The sequence below is a fragment of the Heterodontus francisci genome, chromosome 13, assembly GCF_036365525.1.
Source record: "Heterodontus francisci isolate sHetFra1 chromosome 13, sHetFra1.hap1, whole genome shotgun sequence".
Taxonomy (NCBI): domain Eukaryota; kingdom Metazoa; phylum Chordata; class Chondrichthyes; order Heterodontiformes; family Heterodontidae; genus Heterodontus; species Heterodontus francisci.
Window position 1 is genome coordinate 102,681,752 of NC_090383.1, and position 23,075 is coordinate 102,704,826.

At 42.4% G+C, this 23,075-nt stretch overlaps 1 protein-coding gene across 1 annotated transcript in view; it reads right to left on the reverse strand.

Annotated features, from left to right (window-relative positions):
- Positions 1 to 23,075, reverse strand: part of ryr2a (ryanodine receptor 2a (cardiac)) — a 707,940-nt gene that overhangs the window by 50,960 nt on the left and 633,905 nt on the right. The window contains exons 85-90 of the mRNA XM_068045285.1: positions 18,061 to 18,189; positions 15,771 to 15,875; positions 15,326 to 15,407; positions 10,161 to 11,467; positions 9,140 to 9,207; positions 2,759 to 2,906 (exon numbers count right to left, since the gene is read on the reverse strand). Of these exons, the coding sequence (XP_067901386.1) occupies positions 2,759 to 2,906; positions 9,140 to 9,207; positions 10,161 to 11,467; positions 15,326 to 15,407; positions 15,771 to 15,875; positions 18,061 to 18,189 (1,839 nt within the window). The remainder of the gene's footprint in view (positions 1 to 2,758; positions 2,907 to 9,139; positions 9,208 to 10,160; positions 11,468 to 15,325; positions 15,408 to 15,770; positions 15,876 to 18,060; positions 18,190 to 23,075) is intronic.

Genomic DNA, 23,075 nt, shown 5'->3' on the forward strand with positions numbered 1-23,075 from the left:
ATCTTGTCTGATCAACTTGATCGAATTTTTTAAAGAAGTAACAAGGAAGATAAATGAGGGTTGTGCAGTTGATGTGATCTACATTGATTTTAGCAAGGCTTTTGACAGGTCCCAGATGGCAGACTGGTTGAAATGAACCCAAGGGATCCATGGAAATGCATCAAGGTGGATACAAAATGAGCTCAGTGGCTTAAACCAAAGGGTAATTGTTGATGGGTGTTTTAGCAACTGGAGGGCTGTTTCCAGTGGCATTCCGCAGGGCTCAGTACTGGGTCCCCTGCTTTTTGTGGTATATATTAATGATTTGGACGTAAATGTAGGGGGCATGATCAAGAAGTTTGCAGACGACACAAAGATTGACCATGTGGTAGATAGCTGGGAGGAAAGCTGTAGGCTGCAGGAAGATATTGATGGTCTGGTCAGATGGGCAGAAAAGTGGCAAATGGAATTCAACATGGAAAAATGTGAGGTGATGCATTTGGGGAGGTCAAACAAGGCAAAGAAATACAAGATTAATGGGAAAATACTGAGAGGTGTAGAGGAAGTGAGAGACCTTGGAGTAAATGTCCACAGATCCCTGAAGGTAGCACGACAGGTCAATAAGGTGGTTAAGAAGGCATATGGAATCCTTTCCTTTATTAGCCAAAGTATAGAATATAAGAGCAGGGAGGTTATGCTGGAACTGTATAAATCATTGGTTAGGCCACAACTTGAGTACTGTGTGTAGTTCTGGTCATCTCATTACAGAAAGGATGTAATTGCACTAGAGAGGGTACAGAGGAGATTTACGAGAATGTTGCCAGGACTGGAAAAATGCAGCGATGAGAAAAGATTGGAGATGCTGGGGTTGTTCTCCTTGGAACAGAGAAGGCTGAGGGAAGATCTGATTGAAATTTGAGGGGCCTGGATAGAGTGGAGATGAAGGGTCTATTCACCTTAGCAGAGAGGTCAGTGACGAGGGGGCATAGATTTAAAGTGATTGGTAGAAAAATTAGAGGGGAGATGAGGAAACACTTTTTCACACAGAGGGTGGTGAGGGTCTGGAACTCACTGCCTGAAAGGGTAGTTGAGGCAGAAACCCTCAACTCATTCGAAAGGAGTCTGGATATGTACCTCAAGTGCCGTAATCTGCAGGGCTACGGACCAAATGCTGGAAGGTGGGATTAGAATAGGTGGATCGTTTCTCAGCCGGCACAGACACAATGGGCCAAGTCGCCTCTTTCTGTGCCTTAAACTTTCTATGATTCCATGAATGTCCTTCTAGGTAATAGAAGTCACAGATTTAGAAGGTGCTGTCAAAGGAGCCTTGGTGAGTTGCTGCAGTGCATTTTGTAGATGGCAAACCCTGCTGTCACCATGCGTCGGTGGTGGAGGGAGTGAATGTTGAAGGTGATGGATGGGATGCTAATCAAGTGGGCTGCTTTGTCCTGGATGGTGTTGAGCTTCTTGAGTGTTGTTGGAGCTGCACTCAGCCAGGCAAGTGGAGAGTATTCTATCACATGCCTGACTTGTGCCTTGTAGATGGTGGACAGGCATTGGGGAAACAGGAGGTGAGTTACTTGCTCGAGAATTCCTAGCCTCTGACCTACTCTTGTAGCCACAGTATTTATGTGGCTGGTCAAGTTCAGTTTCTGGTCAATGGTAGCCCACCAGAATGCTGATAATGGGGGATTCAGCGATGTTAATGCTATTGAATGTCAAGGGGAGATGGATATTGCCTGGCACTTGTGTGGCACAAATGCCACTTGCTACTTATCAGTCCAAGCCTAGATGTTGTCCAGGCCTTGCTGCACCTGGACATGGACTATTTCAGTATCTGAGGAGTCGCAAATGGTGCTGAACTTTGTGCAATCAACAGCGAACATCCCCACTTCTGACCTTATGATGGAGGGAAGGTCATTGATGAAGCAGCTGAAGATGGTTGAGCATAGGACACTTTTCACTGTTCAAAGTGACACTTCCTTTCAGAAGCTTTGACATGAATGGGCATCCATAAACTGAGGTTATTTTCTTACCAAAATGCCATATTTAACTCTGCTTTGTATAATATGAAATCAATCCCCTGCATGTTAGTAATTTTGCTGCCCAAAACATTTCATTCACTGGTCATAAGTACACAGTGAAATAATACGAATGATTTTCTGGTGTGCAGTGAATTGCTGGCTTTCAATCATTATTGAAGATTAATTGCTGTCCTTAATTTGACAGATGGCTGAAATAGCAAAATTTGTGCAGCATGTCATACCTACAGTGTGAAATCTGAAGTGCAAACAGGATAGGACATGCAGGTAGAAAATGGTTTAGAGTCATAGAGTTATACAGCACAGAAATAGGCCCTTCGATCCATCGTGTCTGTGCCGGCATCAAGCACCTATCTATCCTAATCCCATTTTCCAGCACTTGGCCCATAGCCTTGTATGCTATGGCGTTTCAAGTGCTCATCTAAACACTTCTTAAATGTTGTGAGGGTTCCTGGCTCTAGCGCCTCTTTAAGCAGTACGTTCCAGATTCCAACCACCCTCTGGATGAAATTTTTTCCCTCAAATCCCCTCTAATCCTCCTTCCCCTTACCTTAAATCTATGCCCCCTGGTTATTGACCCCTCCGCTAAGGGAAAAAGTTTCTTCCTATCTAACCTATCAATGCCCCTCATAATTTTGCACGCCAAGGATCCACCGCAATCTCAATTTCTGATGTTGAACTGGCGAAAGAATCCAATGAACCTACACTGATGTCCTGAGCTAAAATATGACACTCACGAGTAGCTTCTGTTGGTATGCTGTAATTTTCTTCCAGAAGGCAGATTCTTGAACTTCTGGTTCTTGTGCTTTTTGTGCATGTCTCTGTCTCCTTCTTCGTCGAGGCTTCTTTTCTGTCATTTTTTCCTCTTTTTCTCCATCTTCTCCTCTATAATCCAAAAAGTAAATTGTTATTGAACAAGCCAAAATCAAAATATTCAATAACTCAAGGTTAAAAACCTTCCAGCTTGACACAAGATGCATAAAACATTTACAACTGCACACTAGTCCATTTCCTGGGGAGTTAAGACCAAGTGTAGTCTTCAAATGAAATAGGATTAGAGTGCTGGGAATAATTGGACAAGAGGGTGAAGATATGATTAAGTCACTGTTTTGAAATTATAGATTCTGTTTTATATAATACTTCTAATGTAATATAGAGCAAATCGTAGAGCAATTTAGTAAGCAGAGAGTTAGAGGTGGTTGGAAGAGTTTATCTGAAGTACAGGCTGAGAATGCAGAAGATGAAAAACTAAGACATTAACCCATCTCCACTGGCATGAGGGTGTAATTACAGTTTAGCAAATTAACATTGGCAGTTTCCATTATAAACATTGACAGAGGAATTGGTATAAAGCCAGTGTACATCTAGATCAAATCCTTCATTTGTAAGGGGGTTCTAACAATAACCTGGCAGAATACAATGGACTAGATTTAAAGAGCCTGCTGCCGATCTCGGAAGCGAGCAGGTGGGCCGCATGCCAAGCGCAGCGGCTCAGTTAAATAGCCAGGGTAGCCCGCCCGACCCCCCCCCCCCAATCTCGTGGGGGGGGGGGGGGGTGGGTGGGCTGTCTGTCTCAGCAATGGCGTCCGCTGCCTGTGCCATTTTTAAAGTCATACCCCCTAAAGATAAATGAATAAATTTCTATCGCCCCTTTCCCACCCCCCCCCAATAACAATTACAATAACTATTTGCTTTTACCATCACCCGCCCCAAAACACTGACCTTTTACATCTGACCTTCCCACGCCCAAACTGCACAAAGTTTAAAGTTCAACCCTTCCCGCCATCCCCTCCACCCATTATGTATATTTGACTCCGTTCCCCCGCTCCTACACTAAAAATCTTACCTCATCCGGAGCCATCTTCAGGCACCCCCCCCCCCCCCCCCCACCTCTCCCCCCCCCCTCACCACAGAACCCTGCGCCTGGGGGAGAAGAAAATCCAGCCCAATTTATGTCACGATCCATGGGTTAGGGAGGGGAAAAAAATCAGCCAGATAGAAAGTGTAGATGTTTGGATTTTGAGCAAACACAGATTGTGATGTCTCTCCTGCCGGCGGCGGTGAGGCCTCGTGGCGAGCACTGCCACCCACCCACCCCCCCAACCCCCGGATTTAAATTGGACCCTGGATTTAAATATTTAAATTAATGAGATGAATAAATTTAAATCAACTTACCTTGAATCTTCCAGGCCCAGCATGACCTTCAGTGCAGCGGCCCGCACTCCCATGCCTTCAATTACCCATCTGGAGAAAGCAAGCACGACACTGGTGGGAGGGGGGAGGAGCTAAGGTTTTTACTGCAGCGGGGGGAAGCGAGGTCAAATAAGCATCATTAGTGTCGGGGATGGTGGGAAGGGGTGGACTTTCAACTTTGTGCAGTCTTGTCGGGGAGAAGGTCAGAATGCAAAGCTAAGTGTTCTGGGACAGAAAGGGTAAATACTTACTGTAATTTTTATTGGGGGGGGGTGGGTTGGAAAGGGGCGTTACTATTTTATTTTGTAAACTTTGTGGGGGGGGGGTTTCACTTTAAAAATTCAAATTTGCCGGCAGGGCTGGCTGTTCTTTAAAAATAGTGTTAACGCCTGCGCACTGACAGCTGACGCCATTGACGGCGATGGACATCCCACCCCTTCCAAGTGATTGGGGGAGGGGTAGACTGCCCCAGCTCTTTAAATGAGCCGCCGTGTTGCTCTTCGGCACGTGCAAGCCACCATTTTTTGAGCTCAACAGTGGGAGCGACGGCGAGCTCTTAAAAGTCCAGCCCAACATGTGGACACAACTGCCCAGCACTTCTGGGGTTATACCCAAGTTCTGTTGCTCCCATTTGGAACAGCAACAGAGAAAGTTGGTACGGAAAAGGTGAACACCAAAACGATCAACCACGTTTTATCAAAAGTGTCCAATTTTTGAACTGCATGTGAGACAATTACACCAACGAAACCATCGGATTATAAAGTAAAAAGTTTTATATGGCACTTTTCACGCCCACAGCCAATGAAGTACTTTTTGAAGTGTAGTCTCTGTTGTTATGTAGGAAATATGGCATTCAATTTGTGCACAGCAAGATCCCACAAGCAGCACTGTGATAATGACCAGATAATCTGATTTTGTGATGTTGATTGAGGGATAAATATTTCTCCCTGGACACCAGGGAGAAATCCCCTGCTTTTCTTTGAATTAGAGCCATGGGATATTTTACATCCACCTGAGAGAGCAGACAGGGCCTCAGTTCAACGTCTCACCAGAAAGACGGTACCTCCAACAGTGCAGCACTCTCTCTGTACTGCACTGGAGTGTTAGCCTTGACTTTTATGCTCAAGTCCTGGAGTGAGACCTGAAACATTCCTACTCAGAGGCAATAGTACTACCAACAGAACCACGGTTGACACTACAGCTGTCATTGCATTCACAGACTGTGCAATTTGTAAGGCATTTGGATATCTCTTGTATTGTTGTTATGCTGTGAGGCACTTGTTAATATCTCCTGCATTTCTGTTAATAAGCAAAATGTAACCAGTCGTGGGTGTGGACCAGCGTGTGGAGCTTACCAGGTGGTAAGAATATGGAGGTGGAGGACATGGGGATGAAGGGAGACGAATTCTGACTGATGACATCATCACTGGGGTTCATATTGAACTTTTTAAAAATAAAAGACAGTGTAATTGAACAAGGACCCCCACATACACACACACAGACCAACAAGTCAGGACATGCCACTGATGTGGTAGTCTGGGCTGTTAAAACATCACACAGCCTGTCTACAATCACTCTCATGGACAATGGCCTTTTGAAATATGTGTGAATGGTTTCCTTCTTGCCTTATCAAGATGCAGATATCACATCCATGGGTGGTATGCACCTAAGACCCGCCGCCACCCCCCCGCCCACTGAGTGCAGGATATGACCAAATGCAGGTGGTCTTGCATAGCCATGGTGGGGGGATTGATAAGGTACTGAAACCCAATTGGATGACCCAATTCAAAACATTACCTTATATGTCGAGGATCAGGGTCATAAAGGGGGATAAAATCACAGCTCACAAGGACATTATTGCTGCAGCCAGGAAGTGTGACTTGGTCAGTCACAGGAAGTCATGCGGGAGAAGTCGTTCAGCGGACCAGACCACCCGGGAATGAGCTCCAGTACGCGGGTCTACTAAGCAACTGGTGTTGTCAGTATATACTATTGCTTGGTGAGTTAATAAAGGTGTTCCACATAAAGTGGAAATTATATCTAAAGTCTGTTTCGTGCAATTGATACTCAGTACGGGGTCAAGGCCTTTGAGGGAAGTGAGACCCCCTTTGTAAGAGTCTTACAATATATAGTATAAGAAGAGAAATGTTCTCCCAATTCAGTTTCTTTAATTCGTCATCAACTGTTCAAACAAAATGGAGTAAACTTTCATCCTCACTGCCTGGGCTGTAATTTGGCTGTCTCTGTAATGACAATTGGACAGAAAGAAACATAGAAAATAGGAGCAGGAGGAGGCCATTTGGACCTTCGAGCCTGCTCTGCCATTCATTATGATCATGGCTGATCATCCAACTCAGTAGCCTGTTCCCGCTTTCACCCTATACCCTTTGATCCTTTTAGACCCAAGAGCTATATCTAACTCCTTTTTGAAAACATTCAATGTTTTGGCCTCAACTGCTTTCTGTGGTAGCGAATTCCAGACTCACTACTCTCTGGGTGAAGAAATTCTCCTCATCTCAGTCCTGAAAGGTTTACCCTGTATCCTTAGATTATAACCCCTGGTTCTAGACTCCCCACCATCAGGAACATCCTTCCTGCATCTACTCTGTCAAGTCCTGTTAGAATTTTATAGGTTTCTGTGAGATTCCCCCCTCACTCTTCTGAACTCCAGCGAATATCATCCTAACCAACTCAATCTCTCCTCATATGTCAGTCCCGCCATCCCAGGAATCAGTCTGATAAACCTTCGCTGCACTCCCTCTATAGCAAGAACATCCTTCCTCAGATAAGGAGACCAAAACTGCGCACAATATTCCAGGTGTGGCCTCACCAAGGCCCTGGATAATTGCAGCAAGCCATCCTTGCTCCTGTACTCGAATCCTCTCGCTATGAAGGCCAACATATATTTTCCTTTTTTACCGCCGGTAGCACCTGCATGCTTACCTTCAGCGACTGGTTTACGAGAACACCCAGGCCTCGCTGCATATTCCCCTCTTTCAGTTTATAGCCAGTCATTATCTGCCTTCCTGTTTTTGCTACCAAAGTGGATAACCTCACATTTATCCACATTATACTGCATCTGCCATGCATTAGTCCACTCACTCAACTTGTCCAAATCACCCTGAAGCCTCTCTGCATCCTCCTCACAACTCAAATAGAATTCTTTGAGGAAGTGACAAAGTTGATTGATGAGGGAAGGGCTGTCGATGTCATATACATGGACTTCAGTAAGGCGTTTGATAAGGTTCCCCATGGCAGGCTGATGGAGAAAGTGAAGGCGCTTGGGGTCCAAGGTGTACTAGCGAGATGGATAAAGAACTGGCTGGGCAACAGGAGACAGAGAGTAGCAGTAGAAGGGAGTTTCTCAAAATGGAGACGTGTGACCAGTGGTATTCCACAGGGATCCGTGCTGGGACCACTGTTGTTTGTGATATACATTAATGATTTGGAGGAAAGTATAGGTGGACTGATTAGCAAGTTTGCAGACAACACTAAGATTGGTGGAGTAGCAGATAGTGAAGGGGACTGTCAGAGAATACAGCAGAATATAGATAGATTAGAGAGTTGGGCAGAGAAATGGCAGATGGAGTTCAATCAGGGCAAATGCGAGGTGATGCATTTTGGAAGATCCAATTCAAGAGTGAACTATACAGTAAATGGAAAAGTCCTGGGGAAAATTGATGTCCAGAGAGATTTGGGTGTTCAGGTCCACTGTTCCCTGAAGGTGGCAACGCAGGTAAATAGAGTGGTCAAGAAGGCATACGGCATGCTTTCCTTCATCGGACGGGGCATTGAGTACAAGAGTTGGCAGGTCATGTTACAGTTGTATAGGACTTTGGTTCGGCCACATTTGGAATACTGCGTACAGTTCTGGTCGCCACATTATCAAAAGGATGTGGATGCTTTGGAGAGGGTGCAGAGGAGGTTCACCAGGATGTTGCCTGGTATGGAGGGCGCTAGCTATGAGGAGAGGTTGAGTAGATTAGGATTATTTTCATTAGAAAGACGGAGGTTGAGGGGGAACCTGATTGAGGTGTACAAAATCATGAGAGGTATAGACAGGGTGGATAGCAAGAGGCTTTTTCCCAGAGTGGGGGTTTCAATTACTAGAGGACACGAGTTCAAAGTGAAAGGGGAAAAGTTTAGGGGGGATATGCGTGGAAAGTTCTTTACGCAGAGGGTGGTGGGCACCTGGAACGCATTGCCAGCGGAGGTGGTAGATGCGGGCACGATGGAGTCTTTTAAGATGTATCTAGACAGATACATGAATGGGCAGGAAGAAAAGCGATACAGAACCTTAGAAAATAGGCGACATGTTTAGAGAGAGGATCTGGAGAGGGCCGAAGGGCCTGTTCCTGTGCTGTAATTATCTTTGTTCTTTGTTCACCCTCCCACCCAGTTTTGTGCCATCTGTAAATTTAGAGATATTACATTTAGTTCCCTCATCTAAATCATTAATGTATATTGTGAATAGCTGGGGTCCTAGCACTGATCCCTGCGGTACCCCACTAGTCACTGCCTGCCATTCGGAAAAAGACCCATTTATCCCTACTCTTTGATTCCTGTCCACCAACCAATTTTATATCCATTGCAATACACTACCCCCAATCCCAATGCGCTTTAATTTTACATGCTAATCTCTGATGTGGGACTTTGTCAAAAGCCTTCTGAAAGTCCAGATAGACCACATCCACTGGCTCCCCCTCATCAACTCTACTAGTTACATCCTCGAAGAATTCTAGTAGATTTGTCAATCATGATTTCCCTTTCGTAAAGAGGTTCTATAACAGGAGAGTGATCAACTCCACCAGATTATTGCCCAAACAGTAAAGACAAAAATTTGCCCCATTGTCTCTTTATGTTGCGCTCTCACTTTTTCAAAAGAAATCAATATAGAAAGGATTCTGATTCATCAAAATACTCACTCAGCTTTTTCTGATTCAACTTTATGGTCTTCTTTCTCATCTGTCTCATCATCTTTTGTTTTCTCATCCTAGGAACACATTTGAGTAAGAAAGACTTGCATATATATAGTGCCTTTCATGACCGTCGGACATCTCAAAGTGCTTTACAACCAATTAGGTTTATTTGAAATGTTGTCATTGTTGTAACGCAGGATTCAAGTAAATGATTCAAGTAAAACAGGTTTGTGTCTTTTTTTATGTTTATGTTTGTGTTGAATTTTTAACCCAAGATGAATTATCAAGTGAGTACAATTTTAGTAGATGTAAAGAATGGGATTGGATCAGGTTATGAGTTAAATCTCCACCTCAGTCGTGATCTATGTATAAATAGGTGGATCCTGTTGGAAGTGGGTAGTTGATCAACTGGAATAGTAATCAAGAATCTAAGTAGATCTATGCAACTCTAAACATTAAGAATCTGGAAACTAATGCCCACATTAACATGGCCGGTGACAGAAAGGCACATCTAATTCTGTGGGTTATGCTGAAAAATGTCACAATATCTTAGATGCTTTCAATCTCACAAGGTAATACCAGTGAGATGTATTAAGTCTAGTTTCCGTATAGGCTCACTCAAGTGGAATGGAATGGGAAAATGAGAAAATATGCTGGATTTATTACGAAAAGTTTTATTTGTAATTTTATGATGAATATGGACAGCTTAAAGAAGCTCTGATATTAATGACACTGATAAACTATATAAGTTTAAATTTTAAAAATGAGAAATGTCTTCACATAGGGGTCAATTCAGCAATGTCACCCTCCCAGCAGAACACCACATTCTAAACGAGTGCAAGTTGGAGAAACTAAATTAGAATGTTGTAGCCCTCGCTCTGATTCACCGTCACTTTGAGAATGGCCGCCCTGCAGGGAGCACATGACTGCTGAATTTACCTGATTGCCTACAGGCAAGGAAGCAATAGAAACTCTGCAACAAGTCTTTAGTAACCACTACAAGAGGATAGCTAGTGTTATGCATCACCTGATGGCTGCATTGAAGTTCTGGAAGTGGAACAGTAAGATAAGGTGGACTAATTAGATCACTCATGCCAGCATTTGGATTGTGTGGTATTAGCTTGTACTGGCCTCCCTCACGTCGTAGGTCTAAACCAAAGATATCCGATAGGAAGTCACTCTCTTCAGTGATAGCTGTTAGATCAGTCAAGTCTTCAGAAGGCAGGGTTGATTGTGGAACTTTCCCCTCTCCGTCTCCAACTTCACCTCGTACCTCATCATGTGTTGGATCTGGCATGTTGGCTAAGAGTTCTGTCACTTTAATCTTCTTGGCTCCCTCAACAAGGCTGCCACCCAAGAAAGTGCTGTGCATGATGCGGAAGAATCCACGGAAAACACTGAATACGAAATGGGAGAACCCAATCAATAAACTCCAGTAGAAAGCAAACAAGGTCATAACCATGTCCTTCATTGTCATTTTTTTTATTTTCTTCATCTGCTTTTTGAGGCTCTTGGTTGTGAGCAACTTCATGAGGATCATCACATTATACCTGAGAGCCATTAAGGCAGATCTAATTGTTGTCATGGAAAAAAAGCTCATTTTGTGATCTTCTTCCTCCATCTTATCCTTCTGAGTCTCCTCTTTACTCACAGACCTCTCAGTGGAATCTGATTCTGAGATTTGTGCTGCTAACTGCATTTCGAAGATAGTGTCTTCACAGAAATTCACAAATAGTTCCATCTTTTCTTTCTCTCCTCCTTCATTTACAACATCAAAGATGAATTGCCTCTTAGACTCCTTTACTTGAGGCTTCTCCCACTGTGTCCTGCTGGATTCACTGATCTCAAAGTATACCCTCTCAATCCGTTTGGCACTTCCCATAATCTCTATACGGCCTAGAAATGGTTGAAAATAGTTGAGAACGCTCTCTGCCAACTCGAGGAAGGTCTGCAGCCGAGTATCATGGGGCATGTGCTCTGACAAGTTGGTGAGTAGAACTGCAACATTGAAACCAATGTCTTTTGCAGGTTCATGAAACCTTTCAACAAACTCTTCATAATCCAGCATCTTATTCTCATCAGTCTCTGCACAAGAGAGCAGGAATTCAGTTTCTGACTGTGTGTAGTGTTTATGACTCTCCATGGCCTTCTGGAAGTCTCTCTTGGAGATCAGACCTTTGCTATCGGGATCATATTCTTTGAATGCATCAGATGAGGTTAGGTTCTTTAGCTTAAGGAACATGTCAAAGAATTTGAGAATCATTTCCACGTTGTTTGAAGACTCCACCAACATGTCCACCATCTGTTTGCCAATAGTTCCATTGACGACATTGCCTGAAGTAAATAATTCATGTTACATTTGGTCCATTATTTATCCTTTGTTATCAAAGTTCTTTCACTAGTAAATTAACTAAGTGTTTGCTTTGTTTAGTATTGCATGATTTAATTGATTTGATCTAATCAGATTTTGTTGTTCCATAGCAGTGCATGGTACTTTATAAACCAAAGCCTCTATTTCAAACCCAAGTATAAAGCGAGAATGGGGTGTTTGTGAGGTTAAAATAGAGGCATCACTTTTCCCTCCAGAAGGATGCCCACATCATTTTTACAGGCACATTTGGGCAGTGTTTGAGGGTCTTACCACCCTGTGGAGACTATACAAAAGTCAGGGTCCCAGAATGTAATTCGCACCTTGATGTGAGTGCAGGCCTTGCCAGGGAAATCAGCTTCCAACGAGGAATATGCCCAGAAGAAAGTCTAGAAGGTAATTTTGTTTAAATTTTATTGAAGATTTCCTTGTGGATTGAGAGGGACAAGTCTACACCTCTGCAACCCACAAAGAAACATGGGGCGTCCCCTTTCCCAAAAAATATACCTTTGACCCTTAGTTTGTTGAACATTTCAACATTTATCAGCTCCATGCCCAAGTCTCCCACAACATCCTACTTCAATCCTTACAGTTCAGGATCCACTGTTCTCTCAGTACCAAAACAGTGCTAACCAAAATCACAAATGACATCCTCTGTTATCGTGATCATCTTTTGCTTCTCAATCTGCCTGCAGCATGCAACATAGTTAAGTAAGCTTCTTCCAACATCTTTCCATCATAGGACTGCCCTTGCATAGTTCTAGTGGTACCTCCAGCAATGATGTCTCTTCCCTCCCTTGCACCATCGTCTCCAAAGTCCCCCAGAGCTTATCCTTGGCCTCCTCCTCTTCCTCATCTACATGCTGCAACTTGCAACGCGATAAGGTTAGAAAAATTCGGGCATATGGTTTAATTAGCAACATAGCAGAATAGATAGAAGTTTGGTTGATGGAGTGAGAATAGAGTTAGAGTAAATGGGGTTGCCTGGGTAGGAAAAGGTTTGGAAGTTGTCTACCCTAGAAGTCAGTGCTGGGTCCACTTTTGTTCTCAGTACATATAGATGATCTGGATTTGGGTTCGGGGAACACAATCTCAAAATTTGCTGGTGATATGCAAGTAGGGGTTTTATGCAATGAAGACTAAAACATTTTGGAAAGGCGTGGACAAGCTGCTAGAAAAGGCAGCCAAGTGGTAACTGCAATTTAATACAGATAAGTAATACATGTCGGGAGGTAAAACAAGGACCGAAAGTATCAGCTTAATGTAAAGATAGAGAAGGGCTTGGATGCACAAAAGACCCAGGGGTTCAGATGCATAATTCCCTGAAAGTGCGGTTAGATAAAGGCTTTAAACAAAAATAGAATATGGGGGTTTGTAAACAGGTTACAAAGTACAAGAGTAAGGAAGTTATGCTAACTTTGTACAAACCATTGGTTAGTCCACAGTTAGACTATTTAATGCAGTGTACAAAACCCCATTATAGAAAGTATATTAAAGAGATTGTACAGCATAGGGTCACCGGAATAATACCACAGAATCACAGAACTGTTACAGTGCAGAAGGAGGCCATTCAGCCCATCGTGTCTGCACCAGATCTCCGAATGAGCAATGTATCCAGTGCCAGCCCCCCGCCTTCTCCCCTTAACTGCACATTCTTCCGTTTCAGATAACTATCCAATTCCCTTTTGAATGCCTCGATTGAACCTGCCTCCATCACACGCTCAGGCAGTGCATTCCAGACCTTTTTCACTGTGTGAACAAGTTTTTCCTCATGTCACTTCTGATTCTTTTGCCAATTACTTTAAATATATGCTCTCTCATTCTCGATCTTTTCACAAGTGGGAACAGTTTTTCCCGATCTACACTGTCCAGAGCCCTCATGATTTTGAATACCTGTCAAATCAGCCTTCTCTTCTCTAAGGAAAACATTCCCAACTTCTCCAGTCTATGAAGTTCCTCATTCCTGGAACCATTCTCGTGAATCTTTTCTGCACTCTCTCCAATGCTTTTACATCTTTCCAAAAATGTGACGCCCAGAACTGGACGTAATACTCCAGCTGAGGCTGAACTATTGTCTTATACAAGTTCAACATAACCTCCTTGCTCATGTACTCTATGCCCCTATTAATAAAGCCTAGAATACTGTATGCTTTATTCACCACTCTCTCAACCTGTCCTGCCACAGTCAATGACTTATGCACATATACACCCAGGTCCCTCTGCTCCTGCACCACCTTTAGAGTTGTACCCTTTACCTTATATTATCTCTCCATGTTCTTTCTACCAAAATGAATCACTTCACATTTTTCCACATTAAACTTCATCTGCCACTTGTCAGCCTATTCCACCAACTTGTCTATGTCCTTTTGAAATTCTACACTATACTCACAGTTCACAATGCTTTCCAAGTTCCATATCATCCACAAATTTTGAAATTGTGCCATGTACACCAAGGTCTAGGTCATTAATATATATCAGGAAGGGTAAGTGTCCCAACACTGACCCCTGGGGAACTCCGCTACAAACCTTCCTCCAGCCCAAAAAAATATCCATTAATCACTACTCTCTGTTTCCCATCACTCAGTCAATTTCATATCCATGTTGCTACTGTCCTTTTATTCCATGAGCTATAACTTTGCTCACAGGTCTGTTGTGCGGCACTGTATCAAATGCCTTCTGGAAGTCCAAGTTCACACCAACAGCATTGCCCCCATCAATCCTCTCTGTTACCTCTTCAAAAAACACCAGCAAGTTAGTTAAACATGATTTTCCCTTGACAAATCCATGCCGGCTTTCCTTAATTAACCAGCATTTGTCCATTTGCCTAAGAATTTGGTCCCGAATTAATGTTTCTGGAAGTTTCCCCACCACCAGAGTTAAACTGACTGGCCTGTAGTTGCTGGGCTTATCTTTACGTCCTTTTTTGAACAAGGATGTAACATTTGCATTTCTCCAGTCCTCTGGCACCACCCCGAGTCTAAAGAAGACTGGAAAATAATGACCAGTGCCTCTGCGATTTCCACTCTCACTTCTCTTAGTATCCTTGGATACATCTCATCCAGTCCTGGTGCTTTATCAGCTTTAAGTATAGACGACCTATTTAATACCTCCTCCTTATCAATTTTAAATCCTTCTAGTGTATTAATTACCTCCTCTTTCATTGTGGCCTGGGTAACACCTTCTTCCTTAGTAAATACCAGGGATGGGAAACTATAGTTATGAGCAGGAATGAGAGATATTGGGGCTATCTTAACTGGAGTGGGTGAGGCTGGAGCAGATGTAATAGAAGTTCTTAAAATCCTAAAGGCTTTTGGGAGACTGAACAGAGATAGATTACATCCTTTGGATGGGAACTCAGTGATGAGGAGTCATTAATTTAAAGTTACTATTGAGAGTGAAGAGACCATTAAGACAAATTTTCTTACGTACAGGGTTGGTGGGATATGGAATGCTTTGTCACAGAGACCTTTTGAGGCAGAAACCATTACAGGAAATTTATATAGTTATTTATAGTAGTGAAAAATACAGGGCTACAGGGCAAATATGGGACAATGGGATTAGTCTTGGATTGCTCTCGCATAGAGCTGGCACAACCATGATGGGCCAAATGGCCTCCTTCTGTGCTACAAACTTCCATGGTTCTATTTTAGAGAAATAAGATATTGAGAAGACAAGATTAGATTATTTCAGGTAGGAAAAAACATCAAAGTTAAAAATGGGACAGTTTGAGAATGAGGGGAGAGGCAAAAGAGCAAGCAGAAGTAAGAGTAATTCTGAATTCAAAATCAATTGTGTCTCACCTCATTTCACTGACCCGTACCCACCTTCCAGCATTGAAAGCAGCATAACCACCATATCCTTCTGAAGATCCATCAACTCCTTCAGCAGCTCGATTTGGCTAGAATCCTATTAAATTATAATATGTAGAGACTGTAATAAATCATTTGAAGTCTTTTATCATGTTTAATCTTTTCATATTGCCAAATTTCTGGAAATGTGGTTGAATACCAAGGATCAAGTTATGGTACAATGCTGTGAGGAAACAATTGCAGAAGACACTTTTTTCATTTATTGTCTACTTTTAATCAGCAAAGTACTGTTCGGTCAGTTTATAGTAATTTTTTTGAACTTCATTTCATTGTATTTTTCCTGTTAAATTTTCCATTGGTTCTTCATCGCTTTTTGTCCTTTATAAATCTATTGCCTGGAGATGGGCACATGACCCAAGAAGTGTCAAGCCTTTCTTTCCCTGGGCACCTACTTACTAACCTGGGACAGTTTCATTTGCATGTGGGCAAAGACATGAAGAAAGCCAACCACTGCATCCCATAGCCTGCTGTGTGCCAGACTCTGCTGATTTCCAGTGCAGGGGCCCTAGAGAAGTAAACAGGATTTAGTACAATTACATTATCATGTACAGGGACTATTTCAGCCTGTACTAGTTGATTATTAAAACCAGTACCTTTCAAACCAGAATAATAGTTCCACGTTTTGTGGAGGAATCTTGACTTATAAATGTCAACTTTTTTCAGTTGATTTGCACTCTCATCTCTAAGGCAGTTTCACTTCAGGGCTTCTACACATAATCAAGGCTGACACTCCAGAGGTAACCAAGGCAAGATAGCTCACCCATTGTTTGTGCTCAATATCTGACACTTGAAACTAAATCAGAAATTGACCTAGTCTTGCTTATGTCATGGCCTATCAATCTTTACAATTATAGTCCTTTTTTGGCTAAAACAAAAAAGCTTTGGAATAAAAACAAGAAATGCTGGAATCACTCAGCAGGTCTGGCAGCATCTGTGGAAAGAGAAGCAGAGTTAACGTTTCGGGTCAGTGACCCTTCATCGGAACCCGATGAAGGGTCACTGACCCGAAACGTTAACTCTGCTTCTCTTTCCACAGATGCTGCCAGACCGGCTGAGTGATTCCAGCATTTCTTGTTTTTATTTCAGATTTCCAGCATCCGCAGTATTTTGCTTTTATTAAAAAGCTTTGGAGATGAGGGAGCCGATTTTAACTTGAGGCGCACAATGGGCAGAGTGTGGAAGGTAAGCATTGCAAACCTGCTGCTCACCTGTTGTTTCCGCAGTGAGGCACAAGTCATTTTAAGGCAGGGGCCTCATTTACTTAAAACTGGTGAGTTACTCTTTCAAAGAGCTGGCATCAGCACAATGTGCCGAATTGCCTTCTTCTGTACTTCAAGATTCTATGATTCCAAAGGGTTAAAATATCATGACATTCTACATAAATGTGGTTTATATTCGCCTGAATCTAGATGGTTGAGGGGTGATATAATTAGGTCTTAAAAAAAAACTATTTTCTCAGATTGCAAAACCAGAACAAGAGGGCATAATCTTAAAACTAGAGCTAGGCCATCTAGGAGTGAAATCAGGAAGAACTTCAGACAAAGGATAGTGGAAATTTGGAGGTTTCTCCCCCAAAAAGACATTGATGCTGGGTCAAGTGAAATTTGAGATTGAGATTGTTAAGATTATGATACACTAAGGGTTTCAAGGGAAATGGATCTAAGCTGGGTGAATAAAGTTGAGGTACAGATCAGTCATGATATAATAAAATGGCAGAACAGGCTTGAGGGGCAGAATGGCCTTAACCTGTCCCTATAAGACGCTTCTTTGCATTAAATATTCAACACTATATAATGGTTCTGCCAACAGTAATAATAAACTAATTATCATGTTCTTGAAAAAATGTTTGACAAATCATTCTGACATCAAACCAATGAGGTGAGTCACATTGAAATGCACTGTAATATCACTTGTGCATAATAATCACTGGATTTTGCAGTCAGTGACAAACAAATGACGCTTGCCATTCATTATGCTTACAGCTGGTCACAGACTTTTCATGAGCTTTAGAGTTGCAACTTACAGTCAATCAGGGGTTTGATACAGTGTGACGGCCACTACAGGGGGTCTGGGACTGTGTGACCAGGGAAAGCAGGAGTGTAAGTTAGAATATTTAATTCAATGTAAAATTATGTAAAGAAAGTAAAATAGAGGACAAGAAAGACAGGATCAAGAGAGAACTAAAGGAGTCAAAGAAAAAGTTGATTTTCAGTTTTAAAATTTTTAATAATCTCCAAGAATAATTAAAACCTGAAGGAATGAGACTCCACACTTGTAAAATTTAATTTTCAGTGCCAAAGAGGTCATCTGGTAGTAATTAAGACTTATCACGCTATTATACTTACACTTGAATGGACAAACCCCAACTTATTTTTGCAGGGTTAGTGCATATCTAATAGGCAAGTATCACAATTTCAGCAGCTTCATGTGTTTGAATTACAAATCTCTTGGCGAGATGTTAGAGTGAAGCTTGTGGAGCAGCAGGGCAAATCGGACAACATCTTCCTGATTTTTGTATTTAACTCTGCACATGCAGACACTGGAAGATGCTGTCTGTGTAAATCCTTAATAACAGTGAGCACTGACTGCCGCAATGTTATTATCTGGGTCATTATGGTGAAACCAATGTACAGCTCATAAATCTGTTCCTGTCGTCAGACTAGTCTAATTCAGAGTAGTATTGACTCTACCTGAATGTATTCCGTAAGTGTGTTGAAAACTTGCTTCGCCACATTGATTGCCTTTGAGAAATTACGCTGCCCCTGTTCATCAATGATGTCCTTCCCAGAATAAAACCAATAGAAATCGCTGATCGATTCCTGGAAACAAGACAAAAAACATTGGTCATAATTACAGACATCCAGTGTAAAGTATCTTCAGTGATACAAATAGTGCTGTAATACCTAAGGGGTTTAATGTGCTCTCAATGCTTTGGATTGTGTATTAAATCAGAGTTGACTGCTTTTCCTAGTATTTTAGCGTACTCATAGGAATGTGCAGCTTCATTCAACATACTTTCTTGTGGAGGCTGTGTTATAATGATTGCACAACAGAGAAGGCAGTCAGAAGTAATCTGAAAATAATACAGCTCAATTACTTCATAAATCGCTAACAATCCACTTAATAAGTTTATTCTTACAAAGATTGGGTAACTCGCTGGTGTTTTTTCTGCTAATCAGCTCAGGGAAAAGGTGGGAGGTCTAATCTACCCAAAAGGGCCTGTATTAGTTATCTGTAATGGCAAACACTCTGCTTTTTAATGAGTTGTTTTCCACCAACATGAAATGTTAAAAAGGAAGTAAAAGTTCTGGTAATATACAAGCGATCCACTAACACCTAAAGGGAGATTATATGTGATAATGTTTTGCATAGAAATCCCTCATTAGTTCAGACCAGAGATCCCCATCCATAAATAGTAGCCTATTTTCCTTTTTGTCTGTACATTTCCAGAATTCTTCACTTTTATTCCCATTGTGACTAAGTAAGCATACTGAGAATGCCTTATAAACTCAAGTACATATCTTTATATTTGTAAACTTACTTTTTAAGACAAAGTAATGAAAAAGTGACAAAGTATGCAACTATTCCTGAACTGGCAGGAACAGTAACTAAGTACTGTGTTCAGTTCAGATGTGTCCCTTTGAATACATCAACGCTCAGCATTGTAAAGTGTCGATCCTAAGTCATTAATCATTCATATTACACTGTTCACATTTAACATAATTTTGTGCTACTGCTTTTCAAGATTAGGTATGGTATCACAGCAAGACAGTTGGTTGCCTTGACACATGCCCTAGGTACCCATATGGAGCACTTTTCCAACGGTCTGCAGTTTTCTGCAGTCTCCTTGTCACTAAGCATTTGTCTCACCTTCCCCACAGATCAATATGCTCTGAACAGGCATCAATAACGTCTTTTCCATTACAAGCCAAGCCTTAGGAATTTGGGAAAAACTCTTCAATTACTCCTTAAGAAGGAAAAGCGTTGTTAATGCAGCTTATGTACAGCAACATGTGCTATACCTGTTCACTTCCTGGGTCAACTTTAGGAGTTTGGGAAAAAGACAGCCTCCACTCCAATTACGGTAAAGCACCCTGCACTCAATTAACACATCTGCCAACTCTCATGCACCAAGGAAATAAACCCTTTTATGAAGTACTGCTAGTATTCACAGCCAATCCAGCAGGAACACAAAGTGGGGGTGACTAATTGTTCTCATCATTATGTGCAGCAACATCATAAATATGTTCCTTTGAATGCATTCACATCATTATACATAGTGAGCACAGTAATTCATCTACCCACATTACTCACAGTTTTAAATTAATCAAACAACTTCTTATTCACTGCTGTATCACAAAATGATTTCTCATTTGTTTACAGGACCAGTTGATGTCCAGAGATTCACAATACATCCCGTTTCATTGTGGGATCACGGACCAACTGTTGTGAATTAAATCAAAACAAAACTGTGCAATGGCAAACATGAATAATTCAGATAGGCTCCCGAGTCTGCCACAAAATTAAGGCTAGTAACATAGAAGAAAACCAGGTGCAATACCAAAGGCAGAAAAGTAAAAAGAGAGATTAGAGATATCATGCAGGCCCCCACCTGCCAAGAATGAGGCACATTAATTTCACCACATGGACACAAAATTTCAAATTGTTGCTGGGAAGAAGAGAAGGGCTGTTACAAGGAATTGCCAGGCCCCTGGCCGGAAAGACGTTTTTGCATATGAACATACAGTGTTGGAACAAAGGAGCTATCCCTTGCTCCCATACACTACACAGAACAGACCTGGTCAAACCAGTTGGTCACATGGACACCCTGCTGGCCAACTTGGGGATTTTTAATTTGTAGAGACAGTGTTTGAATGGGGAGCAAGCTCTTTGCTTCTAGACTGAAGAAGACCTCCTGTTTGCCTGTCTGCTCCCATCCCTTTCTCTGATCGAAAAGAACTGAAACCCACTGAAGACACATGAACTCCAAGAGAGAAAAGTCTCCTACAATGAACAAGGTTTAAGAAGAATACTGGGCCCCAATGAAAAGCAAGAACTACCTACAATCAAGGACTAAACAGTGAGCTCAAAGACCCGTAACAAAAAGCTCTTCAGATATTGCCTAAAACTTTTCCACTTTATTTCTTCTGCTCTTTTCTGTCTCTATTTGCATGTGTGTATCGCGTATGCATGCTAGCGTGGGCGTGTCGTGTATCCGTAGCTGTCAACCGAATTAGAGTTTAAGTTTTAATAAACTTTCACCTTTCTTCTTTAAACTAAGAAAGCCTCTTTGTACTAGTTTCTTTACCTTATAATTGGAAAATGGTGAACATGGATGCACCAAGGGGGAGCGAAAAACAGTGTGTTTAAAAATAAAACACTGTTACAGTAAGACCAGGTGAAGGCCGAAAGGGAACCCTAGTCCTCTTTCTCACCTGGTCATAACAGAGACTAAAAGGGTTATAAAAGCCATTGTTATGACTGTGTGGCAGCCAACATAAAGGGTGATGACAAAAGCTTTTCTAAATACATCAAAAGTAAAAGATAGTCAAAGAAAGGGTGGAATCATTAAGGGGACTAAATTATCAAAAGAATAAATAAATGGTCAAGATGCTTAGTAAATACAAAAGCAAAATACAGCAGATGCTGGAAATCTGAAATAAAAACAAGAAAATGCTGGAAATGCTCAGCAGGTCTGGCAGCATTTAGGGAGAGAGAAAGACTGTTAACATTGCAGGTCTGTGACCTTTCTGAAAAATCAATGACCTGAAACATTGGGCTGAATTTTCATAGCTTGCCGCCGTTCTCGACAGCAAGCTTCAAAAAGTACGCAGCGCATGCGCGTGACGTGCACTGCGGGAGCTGCAGTGATAACATGGAGGGGGCAGACCACTCACCCCCGATGACGTAGAGGAGGCGGGCACTCCGTCCCCAGCAACAGCGTCCGGCGCCAACAAGCAGATGAGCAGACGCCAGTGCCATTTTTAAAGGGCTTCAGACCCTTCCATTACATTTTAGTTTTTAAAGTGACAGGTTGGGAAAAAAATTTAAATAAAAAGCTATTCACACTTCCAGTCCCTTCTCCCACACACCCCCCCCCCCCCAATAATTAATCAGTTTACTATTTGTCCTTTCCCCCCAAAAGAAGTAAATTTTTGATCACGCACTTTCCCCCCCCGAACTTTCTTTACTTTAACCTTCAACCCCTTCCCACCATCCCCTCAACCAATTGCATTCGTTTTTGCTGTTGCTCCCCCCACCGACTCCTGCCCTGACAACTTTACTCCACCGCCCTCCCCAACAGTGTTATGCCTCGGATCTCCGTCGCTACGAGGTAAGTATTCATTTATCAGCATTGATTTAAATATGTAAATGAATATTTTCTCGTCGAGCGGCGAGGGGGGCTGCCACCAGGCCTTGCTGCCAGCAATAAAAAGGGGCGTGGCCTTCCTGGCGTCGAGGGCCATGGCAGGCCTCTCCCGGAAGTATTTTCTGGGCCCCCCCAGCCACAACCCCTGACATCAGGGGCTAGTAAAACTTAGCCCATTAATTCTGCTTAATAAGGATGTTGTTTCTGTATTTAGAGAGCAGGATGAGGTGCTAGAGGAGAACAGCCAATTGAAAAAGATATTGAAAAAGAGGTAATTTTAAAGCTGACCAATGACCAGGTGTGGATGGTTGGACAGCCTGCATTGGATTACATTGCATGTTCCCCATTCAGATCATGTAATAAAGCATCCTGATTGAATCCCCGATTTTAATCCTTCACAACTGACATGAGTGGGGCATGCATGGAGAGGTTAAAATATCCACAGCGTCACACTCACTAGAGCTACAATATACAAGCTTCCCATTTCATTTTAACGTTTCAAGCAACATGAGACCCTCCCTCCAGGCAGGCGAGGGCTTCACTGGCATTCGAAATCCTCAGGGCCAGGAGCAGCAGGAGTGCTCCACAAGGCTTCTAGGGCTCCGTTCCCCCCCTCTTCATCTACCTCGCTGGGCACATTTCATGTGGTTCCCCAAATGCAGCCTCCTGCTGCACACACTTGGCTTCTCCACACCAGCCTGATGTTATTGACGCCAGGTTTGGGTGGGAGTCGGGCCTGGTCTATTTAAACAAGGCCTATGCGTTAAAATAGCAGGGCCTCATGCTCACCACTCACCCAGAGTTAAAATTGGGGCTTTTTTCTTTTTAAGTTAGCAAATGAAACTTTAGCAGGATTCAGATGATTGGAAGATCAGTTCACTAATTAGATTCTAATTAACCTAGGGGTTAATCTAGTGGTGTTTATAACCATACCTGCCCAGTGGAAATCATTTGGGTGGGCAGTTAAAATCAGCTGGGTGACTCACCCAGCAATGTCCCAACATCTTCCTGTATATCTGAAGATGGTGGGTCTTGGCTTAAATATGCAGATGATGTTATCAGGCCATGACTACAATTTAATCTGTGGCCTGAGCAGAGAAGTCAATATGGCTTGCCTTCCTCAAGATGGAGTGAAAAGCATCTGATACCAGAAGAGGTCATTTTAGACAAGGTTTTTTTTCTTGTTGACCAGTAGAAGCAGGTGTGCTCTTCCGGGATCCCACAAGAAAAACTTAGGTCTTCCCTGTCCTGGGCTACCCACTTCCTGCAAGACTCTCCCAAAACCCCTGAATACAGTTTACCTTTGTGCTGGTGATCCTCTTGTCGCTCAAATGA